We start from the raw sequence: 17,456 nt of genomic DNA, 5'->3' as shown, positions 1-17,456 counted from the left end.
ACTAAGCACTTTGGAAAAGTGCTTGGCATTATCTGTTAAAATCAGCATTTCCTATGACCAGTAATCTAATTCCAGTTATATATACATCAGAAATGAGTATATATATGCATCAAAACTTTTGTTCAAGAATATTTGCAGAGCAATGCAAATTAAAACCACAGTGAGATATCACCTGACACCTGTCAGAATGGCTATCATCCATAAATCAACAAACACCAAGTGCTGGTGAGGACGTGGAGAAAAAAGAACCCTCGTGCACTGTTCGTGGGAATGCAGACTGGTGCAGCCACCATGGAAAAAACAATGTGGTGTTTCCTCAGAAAATTAAAAATGGAACTGCCTTATGTCCCAGTGATTTCACTTCTGGGAATATATCTGAAGAAACCTGAAACACTGATTTGAAAGAATATGTGCTCCCCTATGTAAACCCAGTGCAGCACTATTGACAGTAGCTAAGATTTGGAAACAACCCAAGTGCCCATCAGTAGATGAGTGGATAAAAAAGCTGTGGTACATTTATCAATGAATACCACTCATCCATAAAAAAGAAGGGAATCTTACCTTTTGGGACAGCATGGATGAGACCTAGAGGGTATTAAGCTAAGTGAAATAAGCCAGTTAGTGAAAGGCAAATACCATATGATTTTATTTATATGTGGAACCTAATGAACAAAATAAACAAGATAGAAACAGATTCATAGGTACAGAGAACAGACTGACAGATGTCAGAAGGGAGGGGAGCTAGAAGGCTGGGTGAGATAGGTAAAGGGATTAAGCAAAAAACCCCAAAACAAACAAATACCCTCACAGACACAGATACCAGCCTGGTTATTACCAGAGGTAAAGAGGAGTGGGGGCAGGTAGAACAGGGTAAATGGTGGATAAATGGGTGATGGAAGGAGACTAGACTTAGGATGGTGAATACAATATACAGATGATGTGTTATAGAATTTTCCACTTGGAACATATATCATATTGTTAACCAATATAATCCCAATAAATTCAACAAAAAAGAATGTAGGAACTTTTTTATCATTACCTGAGTATGTGTTTTTATGGATTTTAGAGATGGGTGACAGTGGGCAGGAGAGAAAGAGAGAGAGAGGGAGAAAGAGGAAGATATCAGTGGCTTGACTCCTGTATGTGCCCTGACTGGGGATCGAACATTTTGGTGTATGGGATGATGATACACCAACTGAGCCACTCAGCCAGGGAGCGAAATTATTCTTCATAGCCCCAAGTGGAAACAATTCAAATGTCTCCTCAACAATAGAATGGGTTAAAAAAATGTGGCATAGTCATACAGAGGAATAACATGAAACAGTGCATATGAACAAACTGTTACTACAGAAACCACAGGGGACTCTCACAAACATAATGTTGAGTGACAGAGCCACACACAAAATTATACATAGTATATAATTCTAAAAGTTCAAACACAGGCAAAATGAGTTTATAGTATTTGGCATAACGCCTGGAGAAGGGACTGAGATGTGTTTCTGCGGTACTGAGAGAATCCCAGGTCTTGACTGGGTGGGGTTTACATGTGTGTTCATTTTGTGATAATTCATTGTCAGCAGAGGGAGAGTAAGAAAACCATTCTGCAGGATGAGATTCATGAAGTGTATAGGAAGCGAAAAAAGTGAATGCAGTGTTTAAAAAGTTAGTCCCCTCTCTAGTTCTCCAGCCCTCCATTTCCTAGGAGAGGAGCCCAGGAAAAACCAAACCTGAGAAACAGACTCTGGCTCAAACTTAATCCTTCAAACAGATCCAGAGATTCAAATGCCCATGGCTGGGGCAAAAGGTATTTCCAGATCTGTATAAGGTGCTCACAAGAGTGTCCGAGTCTTCTTGCTGCCCAGGGAAAGAGGGGGAGGGACAAACAAACAAACAAACAAACATTTAAATTACTTCCCAACCAACGTCATTGTCTGAGCTCACAAAATCACAGGGACAACCTGTGGCCCATCTTAGGGGGCGGGACCAAGGCCCTAGCAACGGAGCAACCCTTTGTTGCGTCTTAGCAACGCGTCTCTCCCTCCCGCAGCTGGCCTCCCCTCCCCTCGTCTCCTCCTAGCTGGGACTCACTCTTTCACTGGGTCTCTCAGTGGTGCGGGTGCTTGGACGAACGCTGCTTCTGGTGCCTTTCAGCTCTCGGGTTTCCTGTGGTGCAAGCCGCCAGGGAGAGCCAGAGCAGGGAGAGGGACAGCGAGTCAAACGTTTAAGAAACAAAAAATTCAATATTTGGTAATTTTTAAGGATCCTCTTATTTAAGGATCATCCAGATCTCCGAGGAGAGGGGACTGGAGGGTGGGAAAAAATCACTTTTGCATGAGCTCCATATAAAGAAGGAAGAAAATAGACCCACTGAGGACCCAGCTGAGGACCAGTTGAGGACCAGTTGAGGCCTGGAGATGTTGGACACCATCCTCCCTTCCCTACAGGACCTGGGCAGGAATGTATTGCCCACACTGCCCTTGCTGAGCCAGGAGGGTAAGCTACTTGAGGTGGGGGCCCTGGGGCTGAAACTCTATCTGCTTGAGGGCTGAAGTGGAAGGCCTTTCTCTGTCCCCTTGGGTGGCCATGTCACCTTGTCAACCAGTTGGTAATCACATCAAGCTCAGGCTGGATGCCCGGAGCCCATTTTACTGACTGCCTTAATAAGGGGCAGGGGCCAGCTGAGGGTTTTGATTAAAAAAGATAATGTATACATAGCACTTAGCTCCAGGACTAGCACAAAGTAAATGCTCAATAAATGTTAGCTACAACCCCCAAATGGCTCCTTCTCAGAGTTCAGGCAAAAACACAGCTACTTTCATTGCCCTTGATATCTTGGGGTTATGTTAAGAAAGTGAAATGATCATAAAAAGAACTGGGTGCGTAGAGGAAGACCTAACAGCTTTTCATAGAAAACTTACTAGGCTTGGTTAAAAGCATAGTTTCTTAGAAGAGTCACCCCTGCATGACACTGAAATCGAGCACTGAGACACGAGACAGGAGCCCTTGGGAAGAAAGGTGCTCCAGAAACGGAAGCTGCTGTTACTATCCAGCCATGGTAACCCAGAGATGTTGCTGGGGCTTTTGCCTCCCCTAAAGCCCTCGGGGAGACAAATAAATGAGTAGATGCATCTTCTTTCTCTTTCCTCTGCATCAGTCCTATTTTTCCCTGTTAAAATAATTCAAAAAGAAGCATCAAAGACAATGGTTTTATGGATTTAAAAAATATTTGCCATATTTATATATTTCTGTATAATATATTTGCTCAAGTAATTTTTAGAATGTCTATGTGCCTCTTGGGCACTCGAGAATTGATGGTGAGCAAAGACCTTGGAATTTACAATCTCCTGGGGAAAGATACACATTAACCAAGTACAGAAATTAATATAAATTCACACTTAATAACTGGTCACCAGTATTGGAGATGACTGAGGGGTCAGAGGTGAAAAACATGTCTATTGATTTTATTGACAAGGAGACCACTGGTGACTTCAGCAAGAGCTTTGTTGCTTGAATGACAGAAGCAGAAATCAAATTACTACTTATTAACTTTTGCCAATGACCCATTGTTAAGGAGATGAGGGTGAACTCCCAATGTCAGCAAAACACATAAGCTAACTTTTCATCATGTCTATGTGAAGTCCTGCTGCTTCGGTGTGTTGTACCAAAGTTTGTGTTACGTGATTCTAGTATGCAGAAGGCCCCATCATCATTTCACAGACGCGCACTGGGTGAAACTCCTGAAGACTGTGGAGGCAGGAAGGCCTATAGACATGCAGCACACTGACCTCCTCACTGCATTATGCTCTGGGAACATTTTATTTTCCAAATTGCTCAGTAATAATTTGTTCTGTTTGTATATTAAATTATTTTATAAGATCTGTTTGTATTTTAATTTTATAAGATCTTTCATAAAGTTGGGAAACTTATTTTTCATTTTTGATGTTAACATGTATTTCACACATATGTATTATTCTATACTTCACACAATGGGCACTTAGTTCTTTTCTATAATGATTACGTATGAGATACAGTATTCTTGCTACTTGGTACTGTGTTTAAAATATAGTTTTGAGTGCACAAACTTTAGAACTGAATATAGACATTGTTTCCTTATAATAGTGATTCTTGGTATTTCAGTGTTTGATTAACGTAACATCATTTTCCTTAAAATAATAGAGTAGCATATATTTAATTTGCTTTTTAGAGTGGATTAAAATTATTTTTGTTTAGAGATTTAGTGACAACTTCTATGATCCTTTGGGATGTCAGAAAAATCAAAGTTAGAACTCCCAGTGTATAAAATTTCCAAATCTATTCTAAATAGCAAACTTCAGCTTAGAATAATAAACTTTGCTCTTATATAACATTGCCTATTAGTTTTATAGAAAAGCAACACAGTGGACTTGAATGTGTCATCCACATGAAGAAAGGCTATCCTCAAATTTCCAGTTAAGCTCCTTCAAGTCTTTTGACTAGGGTTTGGTCGCAGGCTATATAGTTTCTCCTGACCCTAATCAAATAATGTCCTTTTGGTATAGATTATTTTTCTGGAATTTGAACTGGATATCAGGAGTCCAGGTGAAAGACTTAATAGTTTTGACCTTACTTTGAAAGGTCTCCACTTAAATCTGGATACTGAGATTTTGGATTATTAATGAATTAATGAGATTTTTGGTTATAATGATTTTAATTCAGTGTACACTTGGGACTGGGTAAAGACCTTAGTTCTTAGCAGCCAGCAGTAGAATTCTCTTGTCTGTGGGGGCGGGGAGGAGTGGGGAAGATGATAGGATGGGAAGAAGAGTGGCACTGTGTAAACTGTGTATCCATGATTCAGAGTGAAGGGCAGAATCTTGACATTTGGCTCACTGTACCATGTAGTCCTCAATTTCTTGATGAGTGAATGAGTTTCCATCACCTGAGTGGTTCCCAGATGCCCATGAAAGTTATTTCTCATTTCCTAACTTGTTTCATCCTTGTCACATGAATAAAAATACTTATAAACCTGATGTACTGGAATTAAAAGACTGCAATTTCCCTGCTTTAGATATGATTTAAATTATCAGAAAAAGTTATACAATAAATCAAGCAGTTCTCAAAGTGGGGAAACAATTGGTCTTTTGTTACCAGTGTCATCTATGTCCTACAATGGTAACCTGATAAATGTTACTGTTCTAGATCTTTAATCTGAGAATGAAATCAAACTCTTTTGATGTGCAGAGTTTCTGACTGAAAAGTATCTTTAATACACACAGTAAGGCTTGGAATGGAGATGTCAACACACACATAATTTTCTATATTCTAAATATTAGTTATACCTGGGGTATACCTTTATATCACACTTCAACACTTTAGTTATTGGCAACAACTCATTTCTCTATCACTGTAAACACAACTCAGAACAAGAAAATGAATTAGAAGGCCTCCTTCAATCATTCAAAGTAGAGAGTGCAAAGTCTATGCACTGATTTGTGTAAAGCTAAAGCCCCTAAAGATCACTTTCCAAACATCTGTTTTTAAAAATGATCATTTTAGACATCTTCCTATATCCTCTCAAACAAGCAACAGCCAGCCTTAGTGAGCTCCCAGCTCCTGTACCTCTGGCTAAGTGGCCACAGGCCCAGCACTAGCAGCAGCCATCTGCAAATTGCTTGGTAGCTTATGCTGGGTGGCCTCAGGCAGGTAGTGGCTGACCCTGGATTACATTATCTGGGAAACCTGAGTTTGCCTACCCAGTGGACAGCTACAGACCACATCAGAGCACCACCACCCTGCCCCTGCACAGCTGCTCCTCTACAGAGAGCGGTGATTGGTGGTCAGGGGTCATAGCCAGGTCTTGCCCCTGACTGGCCTGAGTAAAGCCCTCCCATTGGTCTGCCAACAGCAGTCAAGGTTCAACTGCAAGAGAAGGGTGTACTCAGCCCATCCAAAGGATGCACTTTGAGCACCCTGCTTGGGTGATGGGGAAGGCTGTGCCACTGGACACCTACTACAGGACACCTACTACATAAGGCCATGTTACCAAGATAGGGAGTCATAGTAGTTCTACCTAATATGTAGAAACAAACACAGGGAGGCTGCCAAAATGAGGAGACAAAGAAACATGGCCCCAATAAAAGAATAGGTGAAAACTCCAGAAAAAAAGCTAAAGAAAACAGAGATGAGCAATCTATCAGATACAGAGTTCAAACACTGGTTATAAGGATGCTCAATGTACATAGGACTCCACAGCTCTAAAAGTAGGACTTTATCTCTTTATAAAAGAGATCCAGTCAGAAATGAAGGATACACTAATTAAAATAGAGAACAATTTACAGAGAATCAACAGTAGTGTGGATGAAGTCAAGGATCAAATCAATGATATGGAATGTAAGAAAACAAAAAATAACCAATCAGAGCAACAAGAGAAAAAAATACAAAAAAAATGAGGACAGTGTAAGCAGCCTCTGGGACTTCAAATGATCCAACATTCGTATCATAGTGGTGCCAGAAGGAGAAGAGAAAGAACAAGAATGTGGAAATCTATTTGAAACAATAATGAAAGAAAATATCTGTAATTCGGTGAAGGAAATAGACATGCAAGTCCAGGAAGCAGAGAGAGCCCCAAACAATATGGATGCAAAGAGGCCCATTCCAAGACATGTCATAATTAAAACCCCAAAGGTTAAAGATAAAGAGAGTTTCTTAAAAGTGGCAAGAGAAAAGCAGTTAATTACATACAGGGGAGTCCCCATAAGTTTATCAGTAGATTTCTCAAATGAAACTTTGCAGGCTAGAAGGGATTGGCAAGGAATATTCAAAATCACGAAAAGCAGGGACCTATAGCCAAGATTACGCTATTCAGCAAAGCTATTATTTAGAACCAAAGGCCAAAGAAAGAGCTCCCAGACATGAAAAAACTAAAGGAGTTCATCATCAGCAAACCGTTATGATATGACATGTTAAGGGGACTTATCTAAGAAAAAGAAGATCAAAACTGTAAACAATAAAATGGTAATAAACACATACCTATCAATAATTGAATAAAACCAAACAAACTAAGAAAATAGTTTGAGTGAATCATGGATATGGAGAGCATTTTGATGGGTGCCAGAGGGGAGGTGGGTTTGGGGAATGGGTGAAGAGGAGAGAGGATTAAGCAGTACAAATAGGTAGTTACAGAATAGCTGTGGGGATGTACAGTACAGTATAGGAAATGGAGTGGCCAAAGAACTCATATTCATGACCCATGGACATGAACAATAGTGTGGGGATTGGCTGAGGGAGTAGGGGATACTAGGGGGAAAACTGGGACAATTGGAACAGCATAATCAATATAATATAAATTAAAATTTATTATTTTTAGCCATATAATAGTATATTTGTTGAAATCAAGAACACAGCAGATCAGAAACAGTGAATTAGGACTGGGTAGAGGGCCTGCAGAGAACTGGTAGTAGAGAAAATGACAGCTGGCCATCTAACACCAACAAGTGAGAATGAAGAGGCGAGTCAAGGCTAATCAAAAATAAAAGCATGGAGACAGTTAATGTACAGACAACAGCCTGTCATGTCTTAGTGGCCCTTGGCTTTATCCCTGTGTTCTAGAATAGTATAAGAATGATGTTCACATTGATCAGATGGCACAGAGAAGACACTTAGTTGTTCGCTGACTGGGTCATTAAGAAAAGGGTAGAACTCTGTCAAAGGACTTCTGGCAAGATGGAGGAATAGGTGGACGCACCGTACCTCCTCGTACAACCAAGATTAGAAAACCAATAATTTACAACAATAATTTACTATCAGAATAACACCCAGATCCGGCAGAGGATTTATCTGAATGGAAGTCGGGCAGCCAAGAAGTTGAAGTAGACACGTTCATCCGGACTGGTAGGAGAAGACCAGCCGGGCGGGCGCGGGGCTGGCATGGGTCGGCGGCGCGTGGAGGTTGGGGGAAGGTTTGGCGTGAAATCGGCTCAAAAGCCATCCGGGGGTGCAAGAAGGCAGCAGTGATCTCTGAGTACGCAAGCTGCGGCTGGCAGACCCAGAGGGGTAGTGATTGTGGACCAGGGCAGAGCTCGCAGCCCAGGATCCCAGAGAAGGGTCTGAGTCCAGGAAAATGGAACTACCGCCATTGTTTTCTCCCGCCCTGCTCCCGCTCCCGCCCCACCCCCACATATAACGTCACAATCTAGCAACTGGGGTGCCCAGCCCCGGTGAGCACCTAAGGCTCCGCCCCCCACTGTAACAAGAGCAACCAGACCGGAAAAAAAAAAAAAGGAGAGACAGGGGGAAAAATAAAATATGTTTTCAACAGAGCAGATCAGTCCCCCAGGACTCATCCTTTTGAGCGACCAAGAATTAGCCAATCTATCAGATGCACAGTTCAAAACACTGGTGATCAGAAAGCTCACGGAACTGGTTGATTTTGGATGAAATTTAGATGAAAGAATGCAGATTACCATAAAACAGATACAGGAAGACACGTGGAGGAGAGCCAATAGTGAAAGGAAGGAATATGAGTCTCAAAACGATACAGTGGACCAGAAGGAAGATAGAATCAACCAAGCAGGAAAGCATGATGAAATAAGAATTCAAAAAATTGAGGAAAAGATTAAGAGCATCTAAGACACCTTTAAACGTTCCAATATCCGAATTATAGGGGTACCAGAATTGGAAGGGGAAAAGCAACAGATTGAGCACGTATTTGAACAAATAATAAAGGAGAACTTCCCCAATCTGGCAAAGGGAACAGTCTTCCAAGAAATCCAAGAAGCTCAGAGAGCCCCAAAGAAGTTGGACCCAAGAAGAAACACACCAAGGCACATCATAATTACATTAGCCAAGGTAAAAACGAAGGAGAGAATCCTAGAAGCAGCAAGAGGTAAGGGGACAGTCACCTACAAAGGAGTTCCCATCAGACTGTCAGCTGATTTCTCAAAAGAGACCTTACAGGCAAGAAGGGGCTGGAAAGAAGTATTCCAAGTCATGAAAGACAAGGACCTACATCCCAGATTGCTCTATCCAGCAAAGCTCTCATTTAGAATGGAAGGGCAGATAAAGTGCTTCTCAGATAAGGTCAAGTTAAAGGAGTTCATCACCACCAAGCCCTTATTTTATGAAATGCTAAAGGGACTTATCTAAGAAAAGAAGATAAAGAAAAGACATGTATAGTAAAAGGACAGCAAACTCACAATTATGAACAACCACACCTAAAGCAAAACCAAAAGAAACTAAGTAAACAATTAGAACAGGAACAGAACCACAGAAATGGAGGGCACATGGAGGGTTAGCAGCAGGGGGGTGGGAGGAGGAGAGAGGGGGAAAAGGTATAGAGAATAAGTAGCATAGAATGTAGGTTGAAAATAGATAGGGGGAGGGCAAGAATAGTACGGGAAATGTAGAAACTAAAGAACTCATAAGTATGACACATGGACATGAACTAAAGGGGGGAACGTGGGTGGGAGGGGGGTACAGGGTGGAGGGGAGAGAAGGGGGGAAATGGGACAACTGTAATAGCATAATCAATAAAATATATTAAAAAAAAAGAAAAGGGTAGATTATGCTTGGTTAACTTTATAGCTTAATGGGATATTTGTGACAGTTCCCTTTATTCTATAAAGATTTTCTTCAAAAATTAATTGTAATTATTCCTTATATATATATATTTAATCCTTGCCAGAGGATATGTTTTTATTGATTTGAGAATGAGAGAGAAAGAAGCATTGATGTGATAGAAAAACATTGATCTGTTGTCTCCTGTATGTGTCCCGACTGGGAATTGAACCACAACCTTTTGGTGTACAGGATGATGCTCCACCAACTGAAGCACCTGGCCAGGGCTATAGTTGTTATGTTTTAAATCACATTTTTGGAAATTAAAGGAGTAAGCATTAGTTACTTGGAAAATTACTTTTGGAGAATGCCCTTATTTTCTGTTAATTCTAAATTAATTGGGATTCTGTAATATCTACATTTTTATTTATTATCACTAAGATACTACCACATGGGTACTGAAGTAAATTATTCTTGGTTTGTTTTGAACTACAGAAGTCTCTACTATTTGGGAGCATGTATCAGAATTTGTGGAACGACAGCTATTTGTACACAAGGTAGGATTTATACTTTAAATTTTTAAAGATTTTATTAATTTATTTTTAGACAAAGGGGAAGGGAGGAAGAAAAGAGAGGGAGAGAAACATCAATGTGTGGTTGCCTCTTCTGTGCCCGCTACTTGGGACCTGGCCCATAACCCAGGCATGTGCCCTGCCTGGGAATTGGACTGGCTACCCTTTGGCCTGCAAGCCAGGGCTCAATCTGCTGAGTCACACCAGCCAAGACTATACTTTAATTTTAATGTAGGAGTCCAGAGAATATTTTCACCTTAGTCTCATATAATTTTGGTGGGAGCAGGACAGCAGGCTTTAGAGCCACCCAGTTTAACTTTCTGTCTTATGACTTTATGATGATCACACTTAGGACTTGTCAATATTTGTAAATTCTGCTCTTCTAGTGATACAAAAATATGTCACTGACCAGCCTGTGTGTGTGGAGAGGAGCTAGGTAAATTCTGTTTATCTGCGATTGGATAGCACTGGCTTAACTCTAGAAGGATATGATAATACTTTTTGTGTTGTCTCCTCATAGGGAATAGATTTTAATTGATATATAAGAAGACAGGGACAAACTCAACTTGCCAAAAATGAGAGAAACTTTTCTCAGGATGGACTATTTCCTCCTGACAGAGATTTGGGGAATTTGAAGGGAGCTGGAAGATTGTGAAACTTTTATACCCTACCCAGAGGTCCCTATGTGACAGCCCTTAGGCTAAATTCCTCCTTCAAACTAGTTTTGTCTGGTCTGATCATTTGAATTAATCATGACCACTTAAAATTCGGAGAGTTTATATAAAGTTTTGGGTTTTTTTTTTCTCAAAAATCAGGTTTAACAGTGGTCGTTTTTCATTTCTGTGTGTGACACTGGGCTGCAGCTGGCAATGGGCTCTCCTCTTTCCATGGGCACGCACTTGTTAGCTGCCACCTTCCCGGACTGCATACCTTCACCCACTCGCTTGCGTCCTTTCTTGGTCCCTGTAGGCAGTTGAGTTTGTAAACCTTGATGTGTGACATTTCCAAGGAGACAGGGACCCAGTTTGAGAGGCCAAAGCATTTGTTTCTTTCCACCAGCCAAGATCACTGCACTGCAGCATATGCCTTGGCCCTGGGTTGTCTGATATTAGGTAAGGGACATAAAGTTTAAAAGAAGGAATGAGAAAGCAGAGATTTTCATGACCCTTTAAATTCTCTCCCTCCAATGGCAAATGGTTAAAATTTAAAGTGTGCCACAATTTAGGACTTAGAGATAGCTTTAGAGCAGTTATGGCATCCATACAAGTTTTCTTAGTCCTTACAGCCTTGGGATGATGTGGAGATGAGAGATCTGATGTCAGACAAGCATCATGGATTGATATATTTCATTTTATACTAAACTTACTGTGGCCGTGGTTGTAAAGCATTGTAGGGTTATTGAATGTGTAAGAGCTAAGGTTAATTCTCTTCATGTTTTTCTGGATAACAAACAGTACTAAGGATTGTTTTTTCTTTATCCCTTCAGTAAATTGCTATTTTTTCCTTTCAGGGGGTTCAGATCCCAGGACTTGGAACTTTTACTTTCATGAGACAAAAACTTGAGGTGGGGAACAACAAGTTTCTTCTGTTTCAGAGGCCCGTATTTGTCATGGCGGAGAAGTTAGTACAGCTCCATGGACTGAAACAAAACAAAGTACACACTCCTGGTAAATATACTTAACATTTAAGATTTTCCCAGAGGGCGACTGGCCTGGTATTGAGAACAGCAGGCGAAACTCGGCCCATTGGGGTTTATTTTCCACGTGGTGCCTTTGGCAGAGGGAGGGGCTGCGGCCGGAACTGAACGCAGTCTTCCCGCAGGCCATTGCAAACCTCTGTAGCTTAAGAGGCAGGCTTGAGAAGACCTGATGTGGCATCAAAGCAAGTTTATGTAAAAGCCATGTCACAGTGTTGTACAGACTTTACTCCTATTTCAGACCCTAAGGAATTAAACATAGTTATAAAGTAGAGAAGGCTAATTAGTGTCTCTGGTTGGGAGAATTACAGTCAGTGTCAGTTTCACTAACTGTGTATCTATCATATGTATAATCTAAAATACTAAAATTTAAAAGTTAGAAGGTTAATAATTCTATAAAGAGTTAATGAATAACTTGTATACTTCTCACACCCTAAAATCTTCCTTCCTTCCTCCCTCCTTCCCTCTTTCTCACCCTTCCTTCCTTTCTTCCTCTCTTCCTTCTGTTAACATTTACTGAGGACCACCTTTGTGTCAGGCCTAGGTCCAGGTGCTGAGACACAGTGGTAAACAAGTAGACATGATGCTGAAAAACAGGACACTTACCTTCCTTATTTTATATAAGGAAGCTTTCCTCCCTTATTTCTGGCTTTCTTTGTTTTGATCTTTCTTATCATCCCCTTCTGCATCAGACTCATACATAGATGAAGAGAGATAGTCTACCCGCAATGCCAGCAGGCAAAAACACTGAAACTCAACTTTCTGTTAAGTTGCCTGAAAAATTTTGGGGTAACTTTCCACCAGCAAAATTATATATTGAAAAAAAATACAAACTATACTTAGAATTCATTATACATGTATTAGTACAATGTGTTTGATGGACTTTTCAGCCATTTTTGCTTATAGTTTTATGACAGAAGAAATATCCTAATTCATCAAAAATCTATAATATGAAATAAATATAAGCCTATTTTTTGGCAAAAATATTTGTGCCTTAAAAGTAGAGCTTATTTTTGGTCTTGTATCTTGCAATGTAGTTCAAAAAAGTAGTGGAGAGCTATAATAATTTTTTTCACAAGGTTGAGGAAATTTCAGAATTAAATATGTATGACCGAATTAGTTCACAAAAAGTTGTATCCACAGTTTAGCTTTGGGGTTATGATTCTTCATCATTAATTAACTAGGTTTCTAATCAAACATTACTGACATAGTCTGTGCTTTGAATAACTCAGAATCTAGCATGGGAGATAGATATATAAGCAAATGATACCAAATGGTTAAGTGCTATAAGAGCAGCTTTGATCAGAACTGGATCCAAGGCTAGGACTGCCTAAGCCTGCTTGGGGAGGTTTGGGATGATGATCTGTGAGGAGGTCTTAAAGGATGACAGGACTTTGCTGATAGAGAAGCTGGGGGAGATAGTTCAGGAACAGTATGGACAATTCCAAAGTCCTTATTCAGGTGAAAGTGAAGGCTTTCAAGGATGTCTGTTATGTCCAGGGCATATGATCATGCAGGCAAGTGGAGGGAGGTAAAACAAAAATGGTTGGTAGAGGCCTTAAGTGGTGTGATAAAGGCTTTGGAATTCATCCTGTAGGCACTGAGGAGGCACTGACAGTTTTTGGGCAGGGGGTTACCTGTATTGGTCCAGTTTTTAATTTAGGAAGATAACTCTTAAAATTACAGGAGTTTGGTACAACATGGTACAAGCCTGATGAAGGCAGCGGCACTCACAGGGAAGATGAAGGAACCTACTCACAAGACATTTCAGATGTAGAACTGATGGGGTTCGGTTGCCAATCAAAGTATTGGGTAGCAAGAGGAAGGAAGGTATTTAGGATGACTCAGGTTTCTTGGAGAATAGATGAAAACTCATGCCATTAACTGCCATAGGGAATGAAAGGGGAAAGGCAGGTATTGGTGGCAAATATAGTAATGAGTTTGCTTTTGGGCAATTTGAGATTTCTATACAGTTATTTAGGTAGAAATGATTCCAGAGCTCAGGAAAAGGGTGGAGACTAGAGATCAAGATTTGGATAAGTTTACCCATGAGAGAATTTAAAGGAGAAAGAAAAGGACAAAATCCTGCAAAATAAGCAAACCACCATCTTATAAGGAATGGAAGAGGAAGGGAGCCAGCAAAGGAGACCAAGGAGAAGAAAAAGGAGAATCAAGAGAGGCACTATAGACACTGGAGAAGAGAGACCACAGTTAACAGGAATTGAAGTGAGGGCATGACAGTGAGATTCACGGCGGATCCATTGGTGTGTTCATCATGAGATGACAGTGCCCACCGCCTCCGCCCCCGCCCGCCCCCTAGACAAGTACTCCAGGAGGCAGATTGCAGAGAGGCATTGGGTAAATGGGAGCAGAGAATCTAGAGGCAGATAATATAGCTTTCTCTTTTAAGGAATTTATTTTTAAAAATGAAATGGAGAGAGATGGTATAGAATCACCATGAGCTGTGCAGGGGCCAGTGGACCAGTAGAGGGAAACATGTGTCTTACAGAGTTGTTAATCGTCATTATCCAGCACATTGGACATTAATGCTTGCTGAATGATTGTTTAGAATGTGATCTTGTCCCTTTATCAGGGGGCCTTGTTTACTGCCTCCGTTTGGACTTATCATGTTGATCTTGCTATTTACCCCTTTTTTGACTTGTGGACCTTGCATAGCTCTATAACTGTTCTACCTGAGTAGACCCTTCGCTTCCTTCAAGCCAGATATGCTCATATTCCTTTGCAATGGCATTTTTGGACTCATTAGAGACGAAAAGCTTTCTGCAGGTTATCCTCTGATAAGATCCAATTTCATTTGAAAGGTAACTTCTAGTGAAGATGACTATCTTTTCAAAACACTTAGTGTTTGTAGATATTTGTAATCATTTGAAAATTGTATGATAACTGGAAAAGGGAGACAAAAATTGTGGTGGCATGTCCTAAGATATAAGGGGGCTGAAAATTTCAGAAAACCCTCTGGTGAAGAGAAGCATTTCTTACTGGGTTGGCCAAAAAGTTCATTGTGTTTTTTCCATAAGATGGCTCTAGTACTGCTTAGTTGTATTTAGCTTCATTCAGAACAATTTTGTTAGATTGTATTTTGACAGCTGCCATATCAGCATGCACTTGAAGAAACATCAAAATTGGTGAGTTTTTTTGTTTTTGTTTTTTTTTAAAGATTTTATTATTTATTTTTAGAGAGGGAAAGGAGGGAGAGTTAGAGAGAGAGAGAGAGAGAGAAACATCAATGTGCGGTTGCTGGGGGTCATGGCCTGCAACCCAGGCATGTACCCTGATTGGGAATCGAACCTGCGACACTTTGGTTTGCAGCCCGCGCTCAATCCACTGAGCTATGCCATCCAGGGCAAAATTGGTGAGTTTTTGTGCAGCCATTTAAATATTAAAGATGGAAGAAATATGTGACATTTTTGGCATATTATGTTTTATTATTTCCAGAAAGGTAAAAATGCAACTGAAATGCAAAAAAAGATCTGTGCAGTGTGTGGGGAAGGTGCTGTGACTGACTGAATATGTCAAAAGTGGTTTGTGAAGTTTCATGCTGGAGATTTCTTGCTAGACAATGTTACATGGGGAGGTGGACAAGTTGAAGTTGATAGCGATCAAATCGAGACATTAATTGAGAACAATCAACATTCTACCATATGGGAGATAGCCAACATACTCAAAACATCTAAATCAATAAAGATATTAGTGAAAATGAAAATGTGTCTTTTATTTTATGGAAAAAATGTAACGGAGTTTTTGGCCACCTCAGTACAATGTATCCAAGAGAAACATACTAAGTATACTCAAACATACTCAAATATACTGAGTATAGTTTAGAAAATCAATTGTTCTTATTTTTAGCAAAAAACACTACATTTTTATGAAAACTGTACTGATTAATATCTATTGATAATCAGTTGTCGGTTACATTGGGTACAACAAAAGGCTTCATATTGACAATTCTATTTTTGAGTATTGAGAATCACATGAGCATTTGTAAGTGGATGTGATTTGTTGTAATTCCCATTTCTCTCCCCCCATCTCACTGTCTTTTTCTCCTCTAGGTGATATCCCAGTTGTTCCGCTTAATTTTGCCATGATATCCCTGGAGGGTTCATTTAACAGGGATACGGTAGAAGGATGTGTGAAGGAGACACTGCTTTTTTTATCACGATCCATTTCCATAAAAAAAAATGTGGAGTTTATATTCAAAGGAATCGGAGTCCTTGTGATCAGAGATGGCAGGGTGAAGATGAGATTTTTGAAGGACTTCCTTTTCAAGATAGATGGAAGTGGGGCTTTGGCAAAAGCCCTAGCAAATGTAAATGACTGTTTTTCTTCTCCTAACCCCTCTCCCCATTAGAGCTCTGAATCGTCTGTAAGTGTGTCTTTATTAAGGAAAATTCAGGTTGACAAATTTTAAATGGCAGTTACCCCAAGTGCAAATAAGTGCTTATGTACAGATGGTAACTCTTGGTCAAAACGTTTAGAAAGGAAAATGAACTTTAAAATAAGTTTTGAGTCAATACAACAGAAAAACGTAAGTTGTAATAGAAACTGTTATAACTGTGAACATTTTATAGTACCTTACAAGCTTAAAAAGTTATTCCACATATATTATTTCATTTGAGTCTCAAAACTCAAATGAAAATAAAGCAAGCATTTATCATCATCCTGACTTTCAAATAAGAAAAACAGGAGCTCAGCAAGGTCTCTTGGGAAACCTGAAGGAAGGGTGCTGAGAAGCGGTGAAACTGAAGTTCAAGCCCAGAGTTTTTAACCACTCTTTTTTTCTGGTTATACTATTTTATTTTAATGAAGTCCACAATAAAATTGTATTCAAGTCTTGGAGATGGATCTTTAGCTTTTAATTTGCCATGTTGGTGAAAAAAATTTTATAATTGACCCATCATTGTTAACCATCAAGTAGCTAGTGCAGCCTTCATGTTAAGTTGTAAATACAGTTTAAAGAGTCAATGAAATAGTCAATCAACAGGAATAATTGAATAGTGTGCTTTCTTTGCACCTTTGGGAACTAACAGAGTTGGTGTGAATGAATTGGATTATCACAAATGATAAGTAATCCTGTGTCCCCCTAGAGCAAAAGCCCGACTTTGAAATGAAAAAATCGATAAAACAAAAGGCTATAGATATGGTTTAAAATCTACCCTCTAACTGCTCCTTTCATGGCACATATTTAGGAGCTGGAGTTGGACATAATGGGACTGCAGTGTTTTCTCCACAATCTGGCTTCGTACAGGCTTGATAAGAGGGATGCCAAGCCTGTGTGTGGCAAGTGGAGACACACACAGCTATAACCCTCTCTTTTCCATAAAAATGCAAGGCAAGACCTGCAATATCAGAGGCAAGGCCAAAGCACTGACCCCTCTCTAACCTTCAGGGATTCTATAGAACTTTGTAGCTTTGAGATGTGTTTAAGAGAGGATGATGTTTTAATTGGCCTGCTGCACTTTAAGAGTAATTTTAAAGGGGCATTTCCTAAAAGAACTAGTTCTGAGAGACATTCTCTGAAAGTTGGGGTTGGAGGTGAAAGCAGATGGGGAGCTGGCTGCCCGCATCACCCTCATGGGCCAGGCATGTTGAGGGGTGTGAGAAGTATGGCTGCAAAGATGCTACTTGAACTGACT

General features: G+C 40.1%; 1 protein-coding gene across 1 annotated transcript in view; it reads left to right on the top strand.

The window, feature by feature from the left end:
* The first annotated feature begins 2,048 nt into the window (after positions 1-2,048).
* CCDC81 (coiled-coil domain containing 81) overlaps positions 2,049-17,456 on the top strand; it is a 36,602-nt gene continuing 21,194 nt past the window's right edge. The window contains exons 1-4 of the mRNA XM_028517018.2: positions 2,049-2,493; positions 10,030-10,091; positions 11,617-11,773; positions 15,873-16,129. Of these exons, the coding sequence (XP_028372819.1) occupies positions 2,415-2,493; positions 10,030-10,091; positions 11,617-11,773; positions 15,873-16,129 (555 nt within the window). The 5' untranslated portion in view covers positions 2,049-2,414. The remainder of the gene's footprint in view (positions 2,494-10,029; positions 10,092-11,616; positions 11,774-15,872; positions 16,130-17,456) is intronic.

The sequence above is a fragment of the Phyllostomus discolor genome, chromosome 6 (assembly GCF_004126475.2).
Source record: "Phyllostomus discolor isolate MPI-MPIP mPhyDis1 chromosome 6, mPhyDis1.pri.v3, whole genome shotgun sequence".
NCBI lineage: Eukaryota > Metazoa > Chordata > Mammalia > Chiroptera > Phyllostomidae > Phyllostomus > Phyllostomus discolor.
This window is presented reverse-complemented; position numbering and strand designations above follow the sequence as displayed.